Source organism: Lissotriton vulgaris, chromosome 6 (assembly GCF_964263255.1).
Source record: "Lissotriton vulgaris chromosome 6, aLisVul1.2, whole genome shotgun sequence".
NCBI lineage: Eukaryota > Metazoa > Chordata > Amphibia > Caudata > Salamandridae > Lissotriton > Lissotriton vulgaris.
Window position 1 is genome coordinate 813,691,626 of NC_141694.1, and position 24,180 is coordinate 813,715,805.

General features: G+C 45.7%; 1 protein-coding gene across 2 annotated transcripts in view; it reads right to left on the reverse strand.

The window, feature by feature from the left end:
* The window catches only part of LOC147708035 (adenylosuccinate synthetase isozyme 2), a 421,010-nt gene extending 402,223 nt beyond the window's left edge, over positions 1–18,787 (reverse strand). The window contains exon 1 of one of the 2 annotated variants that reach the window (XM_086926842.1): positions 18,439–18,787. In XM_086926842.1, the coding sequence (XP_086782968.1) occupies positions 18,439–18,630 (192 nt within the window). In that variant the 5' untranslated portion in view covers positions 18,631–18,787. The remainder of the gene's footprint in view (positions 1–18,438) is intronic. The other variant, XM_086926843.1, reaches the window with a different exon arrangement.
* Positions 18,788–24,180: the final 5,393 nt, after the last annotated feature.

Consider the following 24,180-nt stretch of genomic DNA (forward strand, 5'->3'; position numbering starts at 1 on the left):
TATCCATTTGAGTTCAACTTCACTACCTTGTTTCAATTGGTTGAGCTGTGAATATTTCGCATATATTTCAGTTCATCTTCTGATGCAGAGTGAAACTTGAGACCAATAGTAGAGTGCATCTGTGATTTATTGGCAATCACCATTTTGGTCACGCAAGTATTTATTTAAATATCTAACCTTAGAAGTGGAGCCTTGAGAACTAGCTCTGCACAGACTTGCATGAGCCAAAGAAGCTAACAGTTGAAGGAGGTGAACCTAAGCTGCTTACAGAACGTATATAGTAAAAGAAGCCCAGCATGAATTGCTTATCACACACCTACCCTAAATGCAGCACTGCTTTCTTACCGAGAAAAATACACTGTCATGCGGGGAGGTTTTGACCTTACAACAACTCTGCGGTGTGCCTTACCACAGATTAACGTAATCACACCCTTGTTTCCTCAGAAGCCATGCACCCCGACATCACAAAGTGTCAGAGGACAGCAACAATCCAGCATCCTCTTGACATTGGAATTTTCTTTCAAATTTAATCGACAAAGCCACATTAATAGGTGCAGACTACTCTAACCCCTTTTTTTTATAGAGAACACTTAATTATAAATTTGTTGTACTTATAGACCACATGCACACCATAGACTAGTACAAGAGTCAAACGCCAAGTCAAGAGTATGCCCTTCAATGTAGGTAGAATACACAATAACCTAGGCCAAATCTAGCACGTTAGCAAGTTCTAAGAAGTGGAAAGAGGTCTTTGGCTCAAAGGTAGAAACTACCAAACCAGGCCAGTCGGTCCTTGAAAATTAAGACGAGAAAAAAAAAACTGAGTTGAGATTGCACATTCGTATCTCAGGGGCAAAGAGTTATTGAGCACGGATTTATAAATCGGACATGTCTTGAGGGTAGAGCGGCGAGAGAGCAGTTAAAAGTAACTGATTACTGCCAGGAATGATCAGAAATACTAATTCTGCAAACCAGTCAGCAACATTTAAACAAATAAATGGATAGAATGCTTTAAAAGAAAAGTGTTATGCTGTAATATAGGACAGAACTCCATTTCCAGCCTGCTGGTACAGATATGGTGCCCCTGGTCCGTACCCGGTCCGCATTAAGGAAGACTAGAGAAACCAAGGTAGTGCCAGAGAAGGATTGTAACAGGGGAGATAAAGAAATAAAATAACTAGAAGGAAGAGTAGCAAGTACAGACTACATTAAAAACAGAGCTACACCCAACCTATAAAATAAAACCAAGTTAATAATGGTTTGTGTCCTCATAAGGTCAAAGCCCAACAAAAATGTACTTACCAAGTGACGCCTTCCACTCTACAGGCCTACACGGTCTCTGCCTGATCGACCTCAGGTGTTGGTCACAATTAAGAGTTTATGTTTAGACCAGGGTTCTCCAAAGTCAGTCCTAAAAGGCTGGATCCACTCCAGAGTTTAAGATAACTACATGTATCTAAATGGGAATATGCTAAAAATCTGGCATGGATCCGGACTTCCAGGACTGACTTTGAAGAACCTTGGTTTAGACTGAAGAATGCTTTCTGACATTATACATTGGTCCAGTTCAACTATTGTCTTGAATAAGGAACAAGAACTTATTATGGGGCATTTAAATTAACAAGCTACTTCTGGTCAGTGCACATGCTCTTTAATGTTTCAGATTTACACAATTCTTAATGTTAGAAATGGGGGTCACTAGTTGGAAATGGCTGGCCACTGTCCAAGTAGAGACCCTTCTTCCCAAGTCAGAGTAAGGGGGCTACATCCTTTGATAACCCCTGCTCAACCCTGTGGTAATGTAGCCCGAGCAGCTAGGCTTATCTCAGAGGCAGTGTGTAAAGCATTCATGATCATACACAGTTACAGTGAAGGACACTACAAAGGGACACCACACAAGTAGTTATAAAAAATAAGTATCTTTATATATAGATTTAACACAAGGCCAATAGCGGTAAAAAGCCACAATACTGAAAAATGGTGTACTCTTGAAAAGCTGGAAAAGAGTTCAAAGTGTTCAAATGGGGGGGTTCAGTTCAAAGCAGGGGTCTCTGTGACCCTTTTACTTACAAAGTACCTGGATTTCGTAGAAAAACAAGCAAAATGTTGCAAACTAGCGGTAGCGATGATTTTCCCCACACTAGGCTGGTGATGCGTTGAATCCTTGCTGCAAGGGAGGATGATGTGCCAGTCTGTGGGTGCGTGCGGGACAAAGTGACAGACTTCTTCACGCTAGGCCAGCGATTCGTTGAATCCTTGCCGCAAGGGAAGATGATGCAATGATCCTGTTGCATGTGCGATCTTGTTTTGATGAAAGAAAATGGCGCCCCGCGAGGGAGCGACGATCCGGGTGAGATGCAAGGAAAATGGCGCACTCACGGCGCCCGCTCTGCGATGTCATGATGCGATGATCTTGAGGCGATGATCCGGGGTTAGCGAGCCTTCGAAAAGCCCACAAACGTGTGATGCGATGATCTCTGGGGTTAGCGAGCACTTTGTGGCCCGCAAGCGTGCAATGCGATGATCTTTGGTTTGCGAGCGCTCGGCAGCAGCAGCACGATGATTTTTCTTACGCTCTTCAGCTGCGGCGGCTCGCAAACGGGCGTTAGCAACGATTTTAGCACTCTTTTCTCTGTAGTAGAGCTAGAGGCCCTGGAACTCACAGGGGCCTCACCTGCAGATAGAAATCCTCGCTGGGAGGAATCAGGAGACTGGTGGGTGAGTCAGATGTGCCTGTGACTCCAGCAGGAGGCTAGCTCTCTTCTAGCCCTTGGGTGATTGCTTAGCAAAATAAAAGTCTCTCAAAAGTCCTTTTCCCTCTTCTTCCAAGTCCAAGGGGAACTACTGCAGGCAAATCCAAGAAACAGCACACAAGCACAAGGACAGTCCTCTCCTGCAGATTCCTTCAGTGAAACGGACAGAGGTTCTTCTTGACATCCAGAAGCAATACAAAAATCTGTGTTTTGAGCACAGATATTTATAACCCAAAAGACTTTGTTCTCAAAAGTCTCTGGTCACTGAACCCAGCCAGAACCAGTTCAGCTCAGGTCTGGATCACTTTGTTTACCAGGCTGCATCCTTCCTTTCAGAAAGAGAGGGTCTGCCATCAGACGCACAGTAGGAGGTGGAGCCAGCATTCACCTTGCCAGGCACTGCCCTATTCAGGTCAAGGAGCTACTCCTCCCCAGTACTCAATGCAAATCGCTCTATTCAACCCTAGTCTGACTCACAGCCTGCCTCCCGATATAAACCCAGACAGACAATACACATAACAGCAGAGCACACTGGAAGGCTTAGGCAAGAAAATATCTTTCTAAACGTGGTATTTTCAAACACAGAATATTAAAACCAACTTTGCTAAAAGATGTATTTTATTATTCTGAGCTCAGGCATACTAAACTCGAATTTCTACCATGTTCCCTGGGACAGTTAGGACTATAAGATGTAATAGCCAGACTGCCCATTCTAACCTGTGGAGAACAGGTAGCCTTGCAGCAGTGAAAACCAAAATGGAGGGCAATTCACTACCAGGACATGCTACACATATCAAGCCATGTCCTGCCTTACACACACACAATGCAAATCCCATAAGGGTGACTGACATGGTGCTAAGGGAAGGTTCAAGGGCTGGGAAGGGGGGGCACTTCAAAGCCAAGATGGCAGTTCTGGACTGCACGCAGACACTGCAGTGGCAGGTCTGAGGTACACTTTACAAGCTGCTTCTGTGGGTGGCGCAAACCAGCACTGCAGGCCCACCAGCATTATTTGGGTTACCAGCCCTGGGCACACACAGGCCACCCTACTAGGGACTAACAGGTAACCCAAATAAGCCAATCAGGGATATACAAATTCACAGTCATATTTACACAGGAAGAGCATATGCACTTTAGTACTGATCAGCAGTGGTAAAGTGCCCACAGTCATAAACGACAGGTCAGCAAAAATACAAGAGGCAGGCAAAACGTTTAGGGATGTGCCTGCAAAAAGGGCCATTTCCAACACTCATTTTACCTAAATGTGCCTCTGGTTTCACAGCTGTTAAAATGGTATTGTTAAGTAACTATGAAGCTGTCCCTGTCCCAAAGAGAATAATAGTGCTTGGCCTGTTAGAAGTGTGATTACAAATCAGAGAGCGCAATATCCCTGTGCGAGATACCGCTCTGCCCAATTACAACAGGCCCAGTATTCTAGCTTGCAGACTTTCCAGGTCTTAGAGCACAGGGCCCGATATCACCATCTGAAACTCCAGCAGTTTAAATCAAATCTCGATGTGGCCCCCGCACCCACAAAACCCTCTCCTAAGGCATGGGGGAAAATGAAAGCTCCCCGCTGCAAGTGACACCAGAATGCCTGTCCTCTGCATTGTCCCAAACCACCGACCACCCACACTCCCACTTACCACCTACGCATGACAGGTGGTAAGTGGGAGTGGAACGTTACCCGGAATAAGAACTCTTCATGAAGATTTGGACCCAAATATTAGAGGGGACAAAAACACAAAACAGTCAGGTTTGGGTGTGGGGCTACCAGCAAGAAACTTCAATTCCGGCGGAAACTTCCTTTCCAGCTAACTGATGTCCCCTCGCCTAAAACCAACACACCTGTAATCAGGGCCTAAGTGGTTCTTGAAGTTATCCAACTTCAATATTACCTTGTTGTGCAGACTATTAAAATCTGCTTTCTGCAGTAGTTCTGTTTGTGAGCTCATTTACTCCACTTGCTTCCTTTCCTTTCATTTACAGAAAATATATTACTGTCTTGGAGGAAAAGAGAATAGCAGGCCTGCAAGAAGTTTTTATCTCACAAGTTCTGCCAGTGGTACGTACCAACAAAGTTGCATGAACAGAGAAAGGCTACCAATGGCCTGCAATCAGAGATGAGAGTAACAAGGTAACTTGCCAGCAAAATTCGGAATCTCAACAAAATTTTGCAATGCAATAGGTCTCGCATTTGGGAATTTTGGAGCTCTTGGTTTTGAAAATGCTGAAAAGCCGCTGCAGTATGTGCTGTGGATGGTTTTTGCAGCAGGAGGCAAGTTAGGCCTATTTAAAGGCGCATGCAGTGGCCAATTGGAGGAGAGGGCCAGGAGGACAATATGCATATTAAGGGTTGGAGATATGCTGAATAGGTGCATGGCCACCATTGTTAAAGTAATAGCGGCATGCTGTTGACCCCTCCAAACATTTTTTAAGTGGATTTAGGTGCGCCAGTCAGCAGCACAAATGAAAGGAGCGCAGCCGCCATGTTAAATGTGAAGCGCTGTGTGGCGCACTGTAAAAGTAAACATGAAGCACGACGTTGCGTGTGCTTTTTGTACATATAAACCATCAAACAAAGTGTGACCTCCAAAGCAGCAGTAACCAAGGCGGGGGAGCGAGCGTTAAACTAAAAAAAGAGTGCCCTCACATTAATAAATAACATGATGAGTAACACCCCATGTAAGAGGGGGCAGTCCTCATGGGAGGTTACAAAAGTTAAAAAAAAAAAAAAAAAGGGAATAGTGACCATATTAACCAATAAAAAGCAGCAATTTACAAAGGAAAGTAAAAGGAGCCAATTAGAAAGATGTTTGTTGCTTAATGCCCAAATCCAGAATACAGCATATCTCGAAGAGACAGAGCAATTGATGCCTAAGTAAGACCTAAAAACTGTGGAGGCGTTGTCGATGCAGAATGCTGACAGACCTTCAAGTCACCGTGAAACTTGAAATTGGAGGGCACAGATCCCGATGATAATGAAAAGGCATTAATTGTCAAGCAGAGAAACTGGTTCACTAAAATGTGGTAAGAATCAATGCAATCAATTAAAGAAGGACGGGGGCTTTAATTCTTCGATACTTGAAAGTAAACCTTGGACTTCACTTCGAATAAAAACCCTACAGCTATTGAGATCGTGTTGAGGAGCATCAGTGCAATGTCATTCAGTGTCCCAGATTGGAAGAGCATTAACAAGATGGTGCTCGGCTACACAGTAAGATTGTAAATATTTTGATACCTTTATTCATAAAAAAAAGCCGCTCAAGCGCCATAATTACTGCAATTGGGAATAAGGAACCTTGTGAAATATACAGAGCAGAGCTAACCTGACTATTTACAGGAATTTAGAATGGTACCAGTCATTGCCTCTAGATCTGCCTGAAGGGGGAAGTAGCAACGTTATTTATTTAATGCATTCGTAAAGTGTGTCATGCAATCTGTAGGCAGCTAAGAGTACTATGAGTGGCAGGGCATGAAGACTACAATCACAAGAGTAGTACCAGATGATAAGGCTAGAAGCTGTTGAACTCCAGTAGAATAACAATTCTCACAGTGATCACAGTAGGCATGATGATGTAACTTGCAAAGGATCAAGAAGGTGTGCACCTCGCAAGGCAAGCACCTCATACTTTGCCTGCATTATCAAGGTTTTTAAGCCTTTTTAACCTGATTTGTGTCAAAAGAAAAACAGTTCCTTTAATCACTTTTAAAATTGCTGCTCACCTTTCGATTACTGTCCACGCTGAAAGTTGCCCTACTACCCAGTCCACCACGGGTTTTCCCGATTGAGTGAAGGGAGGAACCAGCAAATAATTCGATTTCCTCACTTCCGGGCTACACACCGGAGGGGGCGGAGCCTCACAGGGTATTTAAACCTTATGTAATTCCCTCCGCCCAGCGGACCTGCGTTCCGCAAGGACAAGCATCTCATACTTTGCTGCCATTATTAAGGTTTTTAACCTGATTCGTGTCAAAAGAAAAACAGTTCCTTTAGTTACTTTTAAAATTGCTGCTCACCCTTCGGTTACTGTCCCCGCTGCAAGTCGCCCTGGTCCACCGCGAGTTTACCTAATTGAGTGGAGGGAGGAACCAGCGCATAATTCAATTTCCTCACTTCCGGGCTAAGGGGGTAGAGCCTCACAGGGTATTTAACATTTATGTCATTCCCTTCGCCCAGTGGACGCGCCAAAGGACGGGGCCAGGGGCCACAACCCCTGCCTGTTTGCATCAACATCCTACGAGTTACAGTCCTCACTCCCTCCTTAAAACTTAAAGGAGTGATATCTGCAAGTTGCCAGCATTCATGGAACGTGCACCTGAACACAACACATGCCTACACTGTGGGTTCCACTTCCAATCACTGAACTTGACCCCCACACCGAGAACACCCAACAAAGCATGTACCTTCTAAATTGTAGATCACTTCCCAAGCATTCCACCGAAATCGCACTGCTCCTAGGAGAACTCAAACCGGATGCTCTCTTTTTGACAGAGACTTGGCTCAATGCAGATTCAGAGCCAGACCTCATCCAAGCCCTCCCTCACGAATATCACACACAACAAGAGGATCGCAAAGAGGGCAGAGGAGGAAGCCTAGCGATTGTTTTTAAGGACCTCTAAAATTTCCGCAGTCTCCCTAAACTGGTACCAGATTATCTTTCTATGTAACAAAAGGAGGAGTATCACCATAGATAAGGCTAGAGAGCGATATCGGTGGGATGGAATTCTAATGAAAAAAGAAGAAGTCCTTCTTTGTTATTAATAAACCCCTCACTCACCGACCTGGTCGGTGACATGCTTCATCATCGGGGCCACCTTGACAGCCGAATGCCATCAAGGTGTGCTGCAACACCTGGGATACAGTGGAGCGGGTATGTGAGTGATGAATGTAAAGAAAAAAGTCAGTGAGTTAAAATTTGTCCTGGTATGGCTTATGTAATATTTTATTCTAAGACTACTGGACAAAAGTAAAAACAGTGCGTGTCGATACAGTGATGGTTTTATTCTGACCAAATGTATCTGTGAGGTATGTGTGAGGTCTACATGTTTCAAACCGTCAGGGAAATTACCGGTTTTTCATCAGGACCAAAAATAAAGGTGTTGGGTGGTCAGGGTACACTAACACCCTGCCGTGCCTACAACCCTTTGTTCCCAAATAACAAAATACGTTATAGGGCGGAGGAAAAAGCAACCCAACAGTGGTTGCATTAAAAGCAGAAAAAACTCCTTGTTAGGGGTTTAGAATGCTGCACGGGATTAGAGGGAAGGGATGCCACAGTATAGGAAACGTATTAGTTTCAGTGGTCTGTATACAGCCGTATACCTATTTCGCCCACGGGCGTACGGAGGGGCGAAATAGGTATACGGCTGTATACAGACCACTGAAACTAATACGTTTCCTATACTGTGGCATCCCTTCCCTCTAATCCCGTGCAGCATTCTAAACCCCTAACAAGGAGTTTTTTCTGCTTTTAATGCAACCACTGTTGGGTTGCTTTTTCCTCCGCCCTATAACGTATTTTGTTATTTGGGAACAAAGGGTTGTAGGCACGGCAGGGTGTTAGTGTACCCTGACCACCCAACACCTTTATTTTTGGTCCTGATGAAAAACCGGTAATTTCCCTGACGGTTTGAAACATGTAGACCTCACACATACCTCACAGATACATTTGGTCAGAATAAAACCATCACTGTATCGACACGCACTGTTTTTACTTTTGTCCAGTAGTCTTAGAATAAAATATTACATAAGCCATACCAGGACAAATTTTAACTCACTGACTTTTTTCTTTACATTCATCACTCACATACCCGCTCCACTGTATCCCAGGTGTTGCAGCACACCTTGATGGCATTCGGCTGTCAAGGTGGCCCCGATGATGAAGCATGTCACCGACCAGGTCGGTGAGTGAGGGGTTTATTAATAATAAAGAAGGACTTCTTTTTTCATTAGAATTCCATCCCACCGATATCGCTCTCTAGCCTTATCTATGGTGATACTCCTCCTTTTGTTACATAGTGTCCTACCCAGGGGATTAGGAGTACCCTTCCGCCCACCGAGGTGGATAAAATCCCTTTACTCTCTACTTTTGTTTGCAATATACCAGATTATCTTTCGCCATATATTTCTCCCCCACAAGTACCTTCTCTGGCTTACTCATTTATCGCCCACCGGGGCCCCTTGGGCAATTTATCAATGCCCTCCTCCCCATCATAGCGAATCTGGCATGCGTGCCATCTAACTTCCCACTATTAGGGGATCTTAATATCCATCTAGATGATGCCTCTAACCACACCACCAAAGAATTGACTATGAGCCATTCTGCACTACAACTCAAACAGTTACTGTTAGAACCCACTCATACCAGAGGTCACCTACTCGACCCCGTCTTTAGCAACTGCACAGAACTTACAACAGGAACTCCAGCCCCTCTCCCTTGGTCTGATCACTTCCTGTTCCCTCTGTCCTGGGTTACCCCCAATTCCCACTCCCCCACTAACACGATCATTCGTAGGGAACATAACTGGTCTAAACTTTCCCTGGAACTCCAGATGCCGGCCATGAAGCCTCAAGACCATCTAGTAACCCCAACCCCATCGTAGCTAATGAGGAATAAAATAGCTGGATCCATGGCTCCTTAGACGCTGTGCTTCCCATGAAATGCTCTCAAACAAAATGCAGTGGCACAACCTCTCCTCCCTGGTATTCCCCCAAATTACAGGAACTTAAGGGATTTTGTAAAAAGCTAGAGAGGAAATGGCGACTTGACTTCTCCCCTACCAGCAAATCTGCGTTCAGGGAGGCAATAAAAAGCTATAAAGATGAAATCAAAGCCTCTCAAGCAGTTTCTATGAAGAAAAATAAAAATCAAGGTAGCTGCTTCTTCCCCCAAGGAAATCTATCAAATTGCCAAAACTCCCCTCAAACTTCCCCAGAAACCTCCCAACCCGATCGATGCTCAAACCCACTGCAACAATATGGCAGATCTCTTTCTCCAGAAAATACAATAAATATGTACATCTTTTTCCCTCACTCAGCTTGATTCAACCCTGGCCACTATCATAAGTTCAGGACCTTGACCCACAGCCACCCTGGATACCCTCCCCCTTATTGATCCCACTACATTAGACTCCATCATGAACCGGATGAAATCTGGCTCCCCCCTTGACCCAGCACCCCCATGTGCTTTGCTGCCGGTCATAGGAAACATTCTTCATACTATCCTCGACCTGCTCAATGCCTCCATCTCCTCTGGCATTGTCCCCCCACCCCCACCCCCGAAAGCGTGTCATGGTCCAGGCTCTCCTAAAGAAGCACAACCTTGACCAAGACAATCCTAGCAACTATCGTCCGATCTCACTGCTACCATGGCTGAGTAAGATCCTGGAGAAACATTTCAACTCTGTACTGGTAGAGTTCCTGGAAAGCAATCACCTACTTGCTCTCTCCAAGACTGGTTTACGTCCCCAGCATGGAACCGAACCCGCCCTCCTCCAGTAACCGAGGCCGCCAGGAAAATCCTCGCTCAAGGAGTTTCCTCTGCAAATATCCTCCTCGATTTAAGTGCCGCATTCAACACTGTAAACCACGACATACTGATAAACCGACTTATGAATTTAGGAGTGTCAGGAAATGCTATCACCTGGTTTAGATCTTTCTTAGCTGGCCGCTCCTTCCAGGTTTACTAGGGCGATATTGCTTCCACCAGCTTGCCGCTCAGTTGTGGTGTACCTCAGGGTTCCTCCCTGAGCCCCACACTTCAACGTATATATAAGCTCCCTAGCTGAGATTGTCCAACCTTTTGGCATAAAAATCATCACTTATGTCGAGGACACTCAGCTAGTGGTGGCCCTCAACCAGCCGAACATCTCCCCAACCAACCTAAGTAGCTGTCTAGAGGGAGGTGGCCAACTGGATGACACTTTCCTGTTTAAAATTGAATGGGGACAAAACTGAGCTCATGCTCCTAGGAAACACTCCCTCATTTAATGCGAACCTACTGTGGCATCACTTGCCTCGGCCCGCTCCAGCCCCAAAAAACACAATTAATAGCCTGGGCATCTGGATGGACCACTCCCTTAATTTTAACCATCAATCAGCAAAGCTTTCACCCTCCTGCTTTGGTCTACTCAGGCTATTACGAAAAATCCATCCCCTGCTCCCATTTCAGGCAAGACAAATTATGGTCCAGGGCCTCATCCTGTCACACCTGGACTACGTGAATGCCCTCTATCTAGGGGTCCCTCAATCTACTACTCGTAAACTCCAGATTATCCAAAACTGTGCAGCCCGCACACTCCTTCAGATCACCCGTCTGCACTCAACCAATCCAGGATTAAAGAGCCTGCACTGGCTCCCGGTTAGGGAAAGAATTCAATTTAAGGCCCTGTGCATTGCTCACAGGGCTTTCTGGAAGACTGGCCCGGCCATCAACCAATCGCTGATCACTCCCTACCAACCGAACATACAGCTTCGATCGGCATCTTCCTTCCTCGCCCTAGTCCCCAAAATTAGGAGAACAAGGTGTGTTGGCCGCTCATTTGCCTTTAACCCAGCCAAACTATGGAACTCTTCCCCTCCACTTGCGGGCAGAGCCCAACCTATTACCTTGCCGTAAACTCCTAAAAACTCAGCTTTTCAACAGACCTTAGCAGCCTCCCTGCCCGTGTTTGTCTGCAGTGCTAGGACGGGTAGCTACCACTCTTTACAAATGGTCTTTTTGTTTCTTTTAATTTCACAGAATTTTGAATGATTACTTGGGGTTTGGTATTAGAGATCTGACCAAACTGACATGACGGTAGGATCTAGAACAAAGGTGAATAATTAATTGTGTGGCAATGTCAATGTAGCAAGAATAGAAGCTTAGCCATCGATTTTAGAAATAAAACCGTTGCTTTAAGGCCTCGAACTGGGGATGGGGAAGGGGGCAAAATATTTTTTTAAATTAAAAAACCTACCTGAAGATGAACACACGTCCTCTGCACCCGACATCTTTCTCCAACTGCGGCCCGGCCAACAGGAAAATTCCCTTTGCCAATCCTGGCGCTGCTCTCACCAGCATGAGAGAAGTGCTAAAACTGGTGGGAGCGGCCTGACTCGGCACACCACAGTGCTGTGGAGGCTTTGGCTTGCTCTAACCCAGCTATCCTAATACAGGGGGGTTAGAGCTGTTTAAAGTGTGCATATCTGGCTGGCCATCACAAGACGTCCGGCAAAAAGGCATGTACACTTTAAACAGTGCACAGACAACCTACGCTCCTCCCTGCTGCTGTCAGTCAGCAGCGACCCACCCCCATGCAGATGCTCTGTTCGGGACAGGGAATGAAAAATAAAATGGCAATGAATTACCATTTTGTTTTTCATCTCTGGGGGGGGTTTAAGTGGAGTGATGGTTCTCCGCTCTAACTGAGGAGCCGCCCCCAATTACCTCTAGTAGCTAGTCGTTTTCTCCATATGAATTAGGAGACCTCCAGAGACAAATGTAAACACTCATGGCAAAATGGATGGAAAAATCAGCTAAAAAGAAGGTCCACGACTGAACTGGAGCAGCACATTACCCATCGACGGATCTAGTGCCGTAAAATCAGTGCTCTTGCAAACCATCTATTTTCCGGTCTGTATTTATTTTTAAATACTGGAAAAAACAGGAAATAGGTTTACTTTTGGGCGATTCTTACAACCATCAATCGTGATTGCTAGATCAATAGCTGTGCAGGTCGACAGCGCAGTTAAAGAAAATACATTTGCTAAAGAAACTTAAATAGCTGCAGCAGTACAGCTGTTTAAGCTGTTCTACAATGCAAATATTTTCAGGGGACTATTTTACTGTAAATGGCTAAAACCCATTAGGCATTCAAATATGAGTAAACGTTTGTAGGTCGAATAAATGTGAAAATATTCCCAATGCAGCTTTATTTGTTACGCTATGCACAGCATACATATGGATGAATATAGATACAATGAACAAAAATAAATATGGATAAATAAAGATGGAAATGTCAAGAAAAATGAATACCAGTAAACTGGAAGCTCTATTTGTATTACTATGAGAGGTAAGACAAGCTGGAAAAAGAAACATCTTTTCTGAGGGTTGAAGGTTTTCGCAGCATATTTTGAAGCTATGACAGGGTAGGAGGGTATGTAGGTTTGATGTGGTTTGGGATCGAGAACTGAGCCTGTTAGCAAGTACTTTGCACTCTGGGTACCAGACAAATGTATTAATTTCCACTATTCACACAGGAATGAGCAGGTGAACCCTCGAAAGAGATCACACCGCCTGGATGTAATGGAGCAAACTGAATACGGCAATCAAGGCCAGAGGTAGAAAATGATGCAGGTTCAAAAACAGACACCATGGGAACTTCCCCCATTCATTGAAAACCAAAAAGCAATCAAGGGAAGAGTGAGGGATTGTCAATCATGAACTTTGCTTTCTTTGATTACATTTTCTTCTGTGAACAATTGACCACCTCTTCTATGCCTCAGATTTTCAATTGGGCTTCTCCAGCACCTTCGGTGTGTTTTTGGTTTTTCAGATCTTTGACCCAGCCATCAACCACTCATCTTGGCACCCCTTCCGTCCCTTGGCAGCAGTGTGTTTGTAAAATAATAAACAGCGGTGCCCAAAGATTTCTCAGAAGCCGAGGGCAGTCGATGACAAACGTAGGGCTTGCTGCATAGTCTTGATTCCACTTCATCCACCAGACACCCGCTGCCCCTTTATCTCGCTCTTGTAGCTTTTTTACTCCTCTGCTTTCTCCCAATGCCACTGTTTATCAGGTCTTCTCCTCTTTTCCCTTTTTGAGTTGTTCTTCTCTCTCTTGCTTTGGTTTAAAGCCTGTTGAGGAAAAATAAGTGCTGGTCCCCATAAATGGTGCTGATGGGCCCCACGTGCCACCATCAACTCAAATTAACACTGCTTGCCAGTCCACAAACTTGCCCCATGGGCCCCAACCAGGTATGGGCCAGGCTAGACAAGCACACTGCCCTGCTAGTGTAGAGTAAATCAGACGTCCCAGCATATCTGACTCACCAAGTGTCACAATCCATCTACAGGTATCTGGTTACAGAAAAAACTAAGTGGGACTCTTGGGCTTGCTTAGTGGTTCTTCTCTTTGATGATGCTAACTAGGCCTATAGTTTGGGGTCTAATTGACCTACCTGCTACATCCATCAGTAGACTAAAGCCCTCCTCCAGCATTAAGAGAACCTAATCCGATAACCTTCAAGCATAATACCAAAGAAAAAGGATTTTGCTTGACAGGTTGGAGATCTAATGGTGCTCTTGGAAAACAAATCCTACAGAAAGGACTTAATACCCATGAACTACACAATATTGCTGTGACACACTTATGGATATGGATGGTGATGGCCATCTAAGATTAATATGAAAATTGAACGGGAAACATCCTTTACGATGCAACTTTTACCACGCAGTACCTTTACAACGCAGGTTTTTCAACGCAAGTCATTACAACGAATTGCGCTGGGGGGCGCTCTAGGATAGGTAATAGTTTAATTTACTATCCAACACCTTCCCTACTATCCACGGGGACTGGAGTTGGAATAGTAAATTAAACTATTCACTATCCAGCACCCCCCAAACTCAAGTCGTTGTAACGACTTGCATTGAAAAACCTGTGTTGTAAAGGCATGTGTGGTAAAAGCATGCGTTGTAACAACGTACATCCAAATTGAACTGATGGCAAGAAAATATTCCTTCTTGCGATAGCCTAGAGTGAATTTAACAGTGATGCTGCAAAGCACCCATCTACCTGTACCAACCAAACCCTGATGAAGTCCATGTGGACGAAACTCATTGGCTGGGCTGATTTGGTTTATGTCCTAAAAGAATAATAAAAGAATACATTTCTACATGAATATGTGACTCCTTGTAATACTATGAATATGATCTGACTGTCACAGCAATGGGTTTTAGACCATTAGGAAGAATTATTGGATGCATTATTCCATGTAATATCTCATTGATTGGATTTTATATTGTGTAAATGTAAGCGCTCAAAATGTTGTTTGTTCCTTACCTTCAGACATTAGCATATAGAGCCTAGAATACATCTGGCCAAAATGCTTCCTGCAGTCAAATTCACATAATCACCAAAGTGTAGGTAAAACATAACCCGAGCGAACCAATAAAATTCTGATTTGTGATGGCACACGAGTACAAGGAACTCCAACTTGGAGACATTTTCCACTGGAAAGTGCCCAAGTATGCAGCTAATTATTATCACATGTGCCATGTGCTACAGAGGAAAAAACCTAAAGACCATATACCACTTTCAGTATAGGGCAGTAAACACAGAACTTACAGTTTCGTATCAGACATCAACAGAAATTAAACTAATAGTCAGGACTAGGAACTAGAACGCCTCGGACTAAGAAAGGCAAGACACAGTGCAATAATGCTTACAACACCAATCTCCCCGCCACTAGCAAGCACTGCGCTGTAAAGTAGTGTGGCTCACTGGTTAGAGGCGGCAGACCCGAGAGCAGAGGACGGCCCGGGACCAGGGTTCGATTCCCGGCGCGGCAGGTTTCTGGACCAGGGTCAGCGGACTCGATAATTCTCTCGCCTCGGTGCCCACTCTGATCAGCGATCACACTCTGCAACTCTGGGCATTAGCTTGCCTCATCTTCACTAACGGCCCCACCAGACCGCCGGGGATGCCTGGTCTCACCCTGGAGATACCCATTAAGGGACCATCTCTCAGGGAAGCCAGGAATGGTTTTGCAGCGGTCGAAGCGCCTTGGGACCCTACGGGTAAGTAGTGAGCTATATAAATGCCTATACATTTACATTTATATCAAAAATGTACCAGAACAGATTTAGAAACCTATCTTCCAGTGCTTGTACCCCCAAGCAGGGATGTGTTGCAATTATATTTAATTCCCTCAGGTACACAATGAAGGCTCTCAAGATGTTGTGCCAACCTCATCAATAAAAGGGATAGATGCACGCTGGGAAGCAGTAAGCGAGTGACCTTCAACCGTTAGAAGGGTGCCAGAAGAGGTGCAATGGTGCCTACTTTCTCACGACAAGATGAAGCAAGAAAGCTCTAGCAACATGGTTCACCACATCAGCATTACCTGGATACATGATATTGGGGTACTGAGAATAAAGTTTATTTTTTTAAATGGCAATGCCAACAAGTTTGATACTCACACTTGAGTGTTGACAACAGCAATTCAAACACTTGAAACTGTTTATTAGGTGATTATGTGAGGTACTGGCGCTCCTGGGCAATAGGCATGTAAGTATATACTACTAGTGAGTGAGGATTGCAGTGCATAAGGGTAGGGTGATACACAACCCTCACCGAGTAGGTGCACTGCACCACGGTTCACATTTCTTTACAGCTGAATAGACTTGTACAACCATGAAATCTTGCTTAAGGAACTCATAAATTGAAATCGCAGCAAGGATATACATACACTGGAGTGAATAATACTGGAAACGGGATACATTACAGTCTTAACTGTGTGTCATACATAGGACCTCTTGAATCCGTTTCAGGACGTAAATACAACCGAAATTAAGGATCTGCACGAATAGATAATATCCCTTAAGAAGTCACTGCGCACAACCGGAAAGAGCGACAAAACATGTGTTGGCTAAGGTTTTTGAGAATATACGGAAGCAAATATTCCAGCAAAGATTCAAGTTTTTTGTGACACTGTTATTGATATAATCTGTATACTTTTAGCGTGTGCACAGGATGGTTGTTTAGCAATTCAAACACTGCTTACTGCAGTGTAAAACATTTTTTAATACTTTATGAATCCAGCGCATGTAAGAGACAAAGAATTATATGTCTGAGAACAGAGTGCACATCTCATTAGTGAAATAGTTCATTATGCATTCCAGTGGAGGGGGGTACATCCAAACAGCCAATAAAAAAATTGATAACCAATTAGTATTAGTGTGGCGATCCAAAATGTGAATGGCAACGTCTGAACACTATGACTGAAGGACCCAGAGCCAGAGAAGATATTAGTTGAATGAGGCTGAACCAAAACCCCACACAGTACATATATAATACAAGACGTGAGCCGTAAATGGTGTATTATTACACGTCAGACCTCAAATTGAACCAAGAGAGGTCGATGGTGCGAAACCAGATGTAGCTCAGACACTTGGAAAAAAAACATGCATACAATTTTCCAGCCTGCTCAAGCAAGAAGAGGCTGCCTGTGTTTACTATTCAAAACGAATTTTAAATGCAAAACAATCGCCAATGCCGGCCAGTCGTCTTAAAAGAGGAAGTGTGCAATGTGCATTTGATTATATTTGTCCCAAGCAGCCTCTACATCCGCCCAGACAGGCTTAGCTTTGGCAGTGCAAGCGGAGGGCTTGGTAAGTTGAGTTTCCGGAAGGCAGATAGAGTTGGGTGAGACGCTAAGCTCGAGTCAGATGCCAGGCTCTAGGTCAGCTAATGGTCCTCTTGGAACACCGTGCCCAAAACGAGTCAAGCTTGTTTGTGATCTGCCACCCTCGCATTACTCTCGTGCTCAATGTTAAAAACAAATCATAAACATTTGAGGTAAAGAGGGACACACATGATAACCATTTAGTGGCAGGTTTGTACGAAGTAAAACCAGAAAACCTAGGATTGATACTGGCTCCCCCGCTTAACCAAACTGTGTGATCTCAGGCAAATATTTTATTTCACCAATCCCCCTTTATGCTTCATTACCATTAAATGAACCTATAATGTGACTTATTTATGTCAAAGCTGAAGCATGTTGAAGAAATGTGCTTTTTTTTTTATTTCTGAAGAGACTATCATATTTTAAATTATTTTTACTACAAGATTTACATGGCAGATTTTTCTAGGGCTCGGCTCGTGCACGGGCTCTTAGATCTATAGTTTACCCTTGGCTCAGCTCTCCCTGTTTATTTGTTGACTCGCACAACACTAAGGGCAGCAGATAGCACCGAGTCCTGTCTTCCCAGTGTCGGAAAGTCACCCCTACATAAGCTACCAGTGGGAAATGTTTTGGGAGGTCAACATAACAGGTAAACTCTTTAAAAACGTTTTAACACAGACTCCTTTAAAATAAAATCACGCTTCTCTAATACAATATAATAACCATCGATGTGTACAAAAACACCAAGACGTGTGTGTGAAAGTACCATATCTAATTTCTCCTCCAAATAAGTTGCCAAGACTGCGACAGGGGAGGCAGTGTCCTCTGACATGGGGTAGGGTGGCTCAACATTTACTTAGAAGCTGTAAATACGATGTGTCGATGCAGAAACCTGATGCTTCTTTATTTGAAGGGATTTGAGGTGATAAAAACGAGGCTAAACAGTTATACACAAGAATCAGCATCATTTGTGGGTGCAAGCAGCAGACGGTAGGTGAAGTGCATAATGAATGCCAAGGGCGAACTCTCCACCCACATGACCAGAACCTCCAACTCCCTGACGGACCCGCTGGGGCCAGTACCCTCCTGCTCTTACTAGCAGCTCAAACACGTCCACTGCCAGCCTAAACCCCCTGCTGCTGCCTTCAATACCACACAAGGGTAAAAACACATCCCTGAGCCCGCTGCTGGCTGCAGGCAGGTACCAGGTTTATGTTTCTATGAGGGACCACGGGAATAGCCCAAATGCAGTCACCAGGACCGCTCTTCGAACCTCCCGCCCCAGCACCCCTTTACCTGGCATCTGCAGACGATGTCGGCGTCCTGGGCCAGCATGTCAACCACTTTGCCCTTTCCTTCATCCCCCCACTGCGCGCCCAGCACCACCGTCACCCTGTTGCCGACCTCTCCGGCCGAGAGAACGGTGGCGGGGCAGCAGTCGCCATTGGGCAGCGGTACCGGCGAGGTCAAGGCGGAGCAGGAGGACATGGCTGGCGGTGAAGGCTGCGGCAAAGGAGGGGGGAAGGAGCGTAGACGGGGCTGAGCTTCACTTCCCACCGCTGGGCACGCCTCCTGCTCGCCGGTGTGTCACCGACTGGTAGGCAGCACCGGCGCCACCTAGCGGGCGATAGGCGCCACGCACTCTGCCTACACTCCAGAGGCCGGTGTGATTCATAATGGACTCTGCTCAGAAAGAGCAGGGCGCCTCCGCCCATAGCTGACATTATACTGTATACAGTGTCAGGGCCATCTGGCAGTGAGTGCTAGAAGGACAGGTCTAAGAGGGCCGTTTGTGGGCCTATTATTTTATTGCCTGGGCATAAGTGTTGATTTCCCAGATATTACCACAAACATTGCTTGTTCCCAGCACAAACGCATGTAATCTACCATCAATACTTTGCAACACATTAACACTCATTAGAAAACTTGCAAAAGGCGCCATTGAACACAAGAGTGTAAAAAGTAGCAGTTAGATGTGTGTAGAGAGAGACACACAGAAAGGAAGAATGATGTCCTGTCTCCGCTATTTCAGACACATCCTCGGACTAGAACTGGACACGATTTTTATGGGGCGCATAATGGGAATTTGGGGGGCAGCTGCCCATAGGAAATTCTGCCCTCCGGGTTATTTAGGAAAGTGGATTAGTCAGGCGACTGCAGTGACACGTGTGCTCACCACATGCACTCTTAATATACCACGTGCATGCAATTGTTGTCTGATTTCCTTTTTGACCAATATGAGTGCATATCAAACTGTTTCACTTATGCTGTGATATGTCATTGTCTAGCAGGAGTTCTAATTAAAGACCTGGTAGAGTTGGACCAGAAGCCAACCTACGCAAGTGGTTTTATCTCTGTCTCTTAGACACAGGATAGGAGCCTTTTTTTCTTACTTATGCCCTGATGAATGCCATGGACCCTCCAGGCCGCAACGGCAGAAACATGTTGGCAACACATATGGAGATGGGGTACTAGACCCCCTAGTCTCCACCATTTCTTTTCATATCGAGCACACTATTCATCATTCAATTTCACGCAGTATTGTACATTGATTTTTAGACATCACTCACTCACTTTTTTTCAGCACGGGCCCCCACTTAGTTTTAGAAGTGCCTCCCTGTCTCCAGGTGTAGGCCTGTCCTTTATCAAACGTGGTTTTTAAGGGGCGAGAACAGCCGATGATGAAGCAAGACACCTGGTGGTGTGTGAGGCCAGTCCATACATTTTTTTGAGATGTCCATTACCACTTGAACCACGGGCACAAATGTGCGCTAACCTTCACTAAGGATCAGACATTGAGCCAGGGTAGTTTCTCGTTGTGTTCTACAAGCATGGCCTGTGCCACCGTCTAGTCCTGGGACAAAGCCATCTCGCAGTAAGTGCCAACCCTAAATTATAAACAACGCCTGCTCTGCTGAAAAAAACAACCATAGCCTACCTCAAAGCAAAACATACACTACCTAAGTGCCAGCCACCACAAAATGGTGGCTGGCACTACAAAATGCCCGGTTATATACACATTGGGCTACAGAAGTAGCCCAAAAATAGCTCAACCCGGAGCAGTCGCCTGACTGCTCCACTTTCCCAAATAACCCGGGGCAGACTTTCCTATGGGCAGCTGCCTCCCAAATTCCCATTATGCACCCCATAAAAATCGTGTCCAGTTCTAGTCCGAGGATGTGTCTGAAATAGTGTCTCTACACACATCTAACTGCTACTTTTTACATTCTTCTTGCCAATGGTGCCTTTTGAAAGTTTTCTAAGGAGTGTTAATGTTTGCCCATTAGCAGGGAGATGCTGACATTTTCATCGGAAAGGCTATCTTTGCCATCTCACCCACTGGACCGTTTAAGCCATGGCTGTCTATAAGACGAAAGAAGAAAGACGGGAACTAAATATTATTTAGCATTTCATAACTCTGCAATTTGGTGCTAGGACACATATGGTACCATTGCCTGGTTGTTTTTTCCAACCACTGGAATACTGCATTGTGGGTCTTGTAGTTTTGCTTTTAACTGTTTCTTAATAGACTCAAAACCCCAGCATTCACTGTGCTGTGGGCTAAAATGCCAGAATTGGCCACTTGTCAGCTATGTTTAAAAAGTTTACAAAGTTGACTACTTGGTAGCAAAAGTGCCTGTTTTACAGGTAAATACTTCTCGCGAAAATGAAAACGTGTGCTTTACTTTACACAGTGTAGTATTAGCAAATTTTTCACAGCACAAAGAGTGAGACTGCTTGTAGCCAGGGTCGGCTCCGCCGCTACGGCGGTGGAGCGTCGCCCCACTGCTCTGTGAGCAGATCAAAATTGAAAAATAAAATGACAATAACGTATTGTTATTATCATTTTATTTTCCAGTTGTTATACAGCTGGTTAGGGACGAGGCGGGGCTGGGCTGTATCAGAGGAGCAGGGGGAGGAGTGTTGGGCACTCTGTAAGTGCGCATGAAAGTTTGGCCTACCATCTTGGGCTGGCCATACAGTCATGCGCACTTAGCATGTTTTCCACTGGCTGCATTGCACCGCCTGGGTGAAGGACATGCCCAGGCTCCCAGTCCCCGGGAGCACCGAACCACGGCACTCAGACCAATCCTCGCCACCTTCTTCCACCGCAAGATTAACAAGATCTACGACAGCTTTGAAACTCAAGACCCACCCACCACACCCTCGACCACCGCACCCAATGGATGCAGACCACAGCCAACCCTCCCCAACCAGACCACCCTCACCCCTGACGACACACTCAGAATCATGAACAGCATCCACTCCGGAACCCCCTTGGACCCCTGCCCTCACCACATCTTCAACAGAGCCGGAACCTCCATCGCACCCGAACTCTACCGCACCATCAACTGCTCCATCAAATCAGCCACTTTCCCGAAAGACTGTAAGCACGCTGAGATCAACCACCTGCCGAAGAAACCCTCTACTGACCCAACGTACCTCAAGAACTACAAACCCATCTCTCTGTTTCCCTTCCCAGCCAAAGTCATTGAGAAAGCTATCATCGCCCAAATCTTCAAGTTCATTGAGCTAAACCACATCCTTGACCTCTCCCAATCAGGCTTCAGAAGCAACCACAGCACCAAGACCGCTCTCCTCGATAATACAGATGACATCCGCATCCTCCTCGACCAAGGCAAAACTGCTGCCCTCATACTACTGGACCTCTCTGCTGCCTTCGACATCGTCTCCCACCACACCCTCTGCACAAGATTCCATGACACCGGCATCTGCGTCAAGGCCCTAGAATGGATCCGCTCCTTGCTCAGCCGCTGTATACAGAGAGTCACACTTCCACAGTTCAACTCAGAACCCACAGACATCAGCTGCGGAGTGCCTCAGGGATCCTCCCTAAGCCACAACCTCTTCGACATCTACATGGCCCTGCTTGCAGCAATCGTCAGACGCTGCAGACTCAACATCGTCTCCTAGAATGACGACACCCAGCTGATTCTAGCCCTCACAGATGAACCCACATCCGCCAAAAGCAACTTCCACAAGGGGATGAAGGCAGTCATCACCTGGATGAAGGACAGCTGCCTCAAGCTTAACTCAGACAAGACTGAAGTCCTCATACTGGGCTTCACTCCCGTCGCCTGGGATGACTCCTGGTGTCCTGCAGCGCTCGGAACCCCTCCCTACACCCACAGATCAAGCACAAGACCTTTGCTTCATCCTAAACTTCTTGCTCTCAGTTAACCGCCAAATCACCGCTGTTTGGTCCTCCTGCTTCCACACGCTCCACCTGCTTCGTAAGATCTTCAAGTGGATCCCTACCGAGTCCAGGAAAATAGTCACCCTGCACTAGTCAGCAGCAGACAACTACACTAACACACTCTATGCAGCACCGCCCAGAAACTCCAAAAGAAACTGCAGAACATCCAGAACGCCTCCGCCAGGCTCATCCTGAGCATCCCACTCCGAAGCCACATCTCCAGCTACCTTTGAGACCTTCACTGGCTACCCATAAACAAAAGAATCATGCATGCATACAAATCCCTCCACAACGCCGGACCTGCATACCTCAACTACAGCCTCTCCTTCTACACTCCCACCAGATATCTCCACTCCTCACACACCCGGAGAACCAACGTACTTTATTTCAGTTCCCCATCACGGCAACAAGCCAACGAGTAAGGGCAAGCGGATTTGCTTCCCTACGCTGTCCGACCACATACCCAGCGGCGGATCTCTCGATCCCTTACACCCGCTTCCTGACACATTTTGAAGCACCTTCTTCTCGCGTCTACTGTTATTTATACCCGATCAGGACCGGGTTGGAATTATCACCGGTCCCCCGATACTGCCCTCAGCCTATTTATACAGCCCTGAAGAGTCACGGGTCTACCCCGTTATTGACAAAACACGTGTCGGCTGGTTTCTTGTGAAAGAAAAACTCCCCTTTTGGTTAGGGGAGCTTCTCACCAGATGAATAATAAACAAATAAGACAATAACATTGGAGTTTGATCTTATCCTTTCCTTGAATGACACAAAACATTACCTATTAACTAATTTAGGTTGTGTGCGCTTGACTGTTTGCATTTTCACAGAAGGTAGAGCTCCTCTCCCCCTTCTCAGAGACTAGGGTTATCTCTGATCAAGAAGCACCAACCACCTAGACCTCGCAACTACCATTTGACCACTAACTGTAGAGCGCCATCATATTTCTGAACACTTCCATAACCCTTTGCTGAACTTCTTAGATATCTCCACTCCGCCCAGCTGGCCCTAGGCACCATCCCTTGGATCTGCAAGACCAGGACTGGAGGAAGATCCTTCTTCTACCTCGCTGTTAAGACCTGGAACACCCTGCCTCTGCACCTCATGCAATCACCATCGCTGCCGCAAATCAGGAAGGACCTCAAGACCTGGCTCTTCGACTGAACAGTAGATCCTCCCCCTACTCAGTGCCTCGAGACCCTCCCAGGTGAGTTGTTGCACTTTATAAGAATCCTGATTGATGGAATCACAAAGCTGCTATCAGCAGTGTCGAGATTGGTTAGAGGAGTCTGGAAGCCCGGGTGCTTTCTGTTCTTGCTTCCTGCCCCTGGATTCCTGAAAGTGGGCGAAGAGGACCGAGAGGTGGCGTCTGGCAAGCAGGTAAGTGATTTAAAAAGAAAAATTCCCTCAAGCGTCCCGCCCCCGCCATTACGTAGTAGCCACCAATGCTTGTAGCCCAATTCTAATCAATGCACTACAAGTAGCCTTTATATTGTCGTATGGTTTATGGGCCTCTTTTTGCGTGCATGTTAAGTTAACATGGCTTATTCGAAGTTTAAATGCCATTTTTCCCTTTTGCTGCTTTCGCATACAACACTGTTTAGCTTTTTTGCTGACTTAGCTTGGATGAAGGTCTATACATTGGAAAAGGGTTGTTTTTCGACAACTCTAGACATACATCGCATTCCCAGTCTGTACAGTGAGTGCTAAGCCGCCAAGGTTATCATAACGCAAGCCTGTTTATTGGCTTGTCCGTGTAACACATTCTAGACACAACAATTTGGCAGCTGCAGGCCGAGTAGGATTCTGGCGCC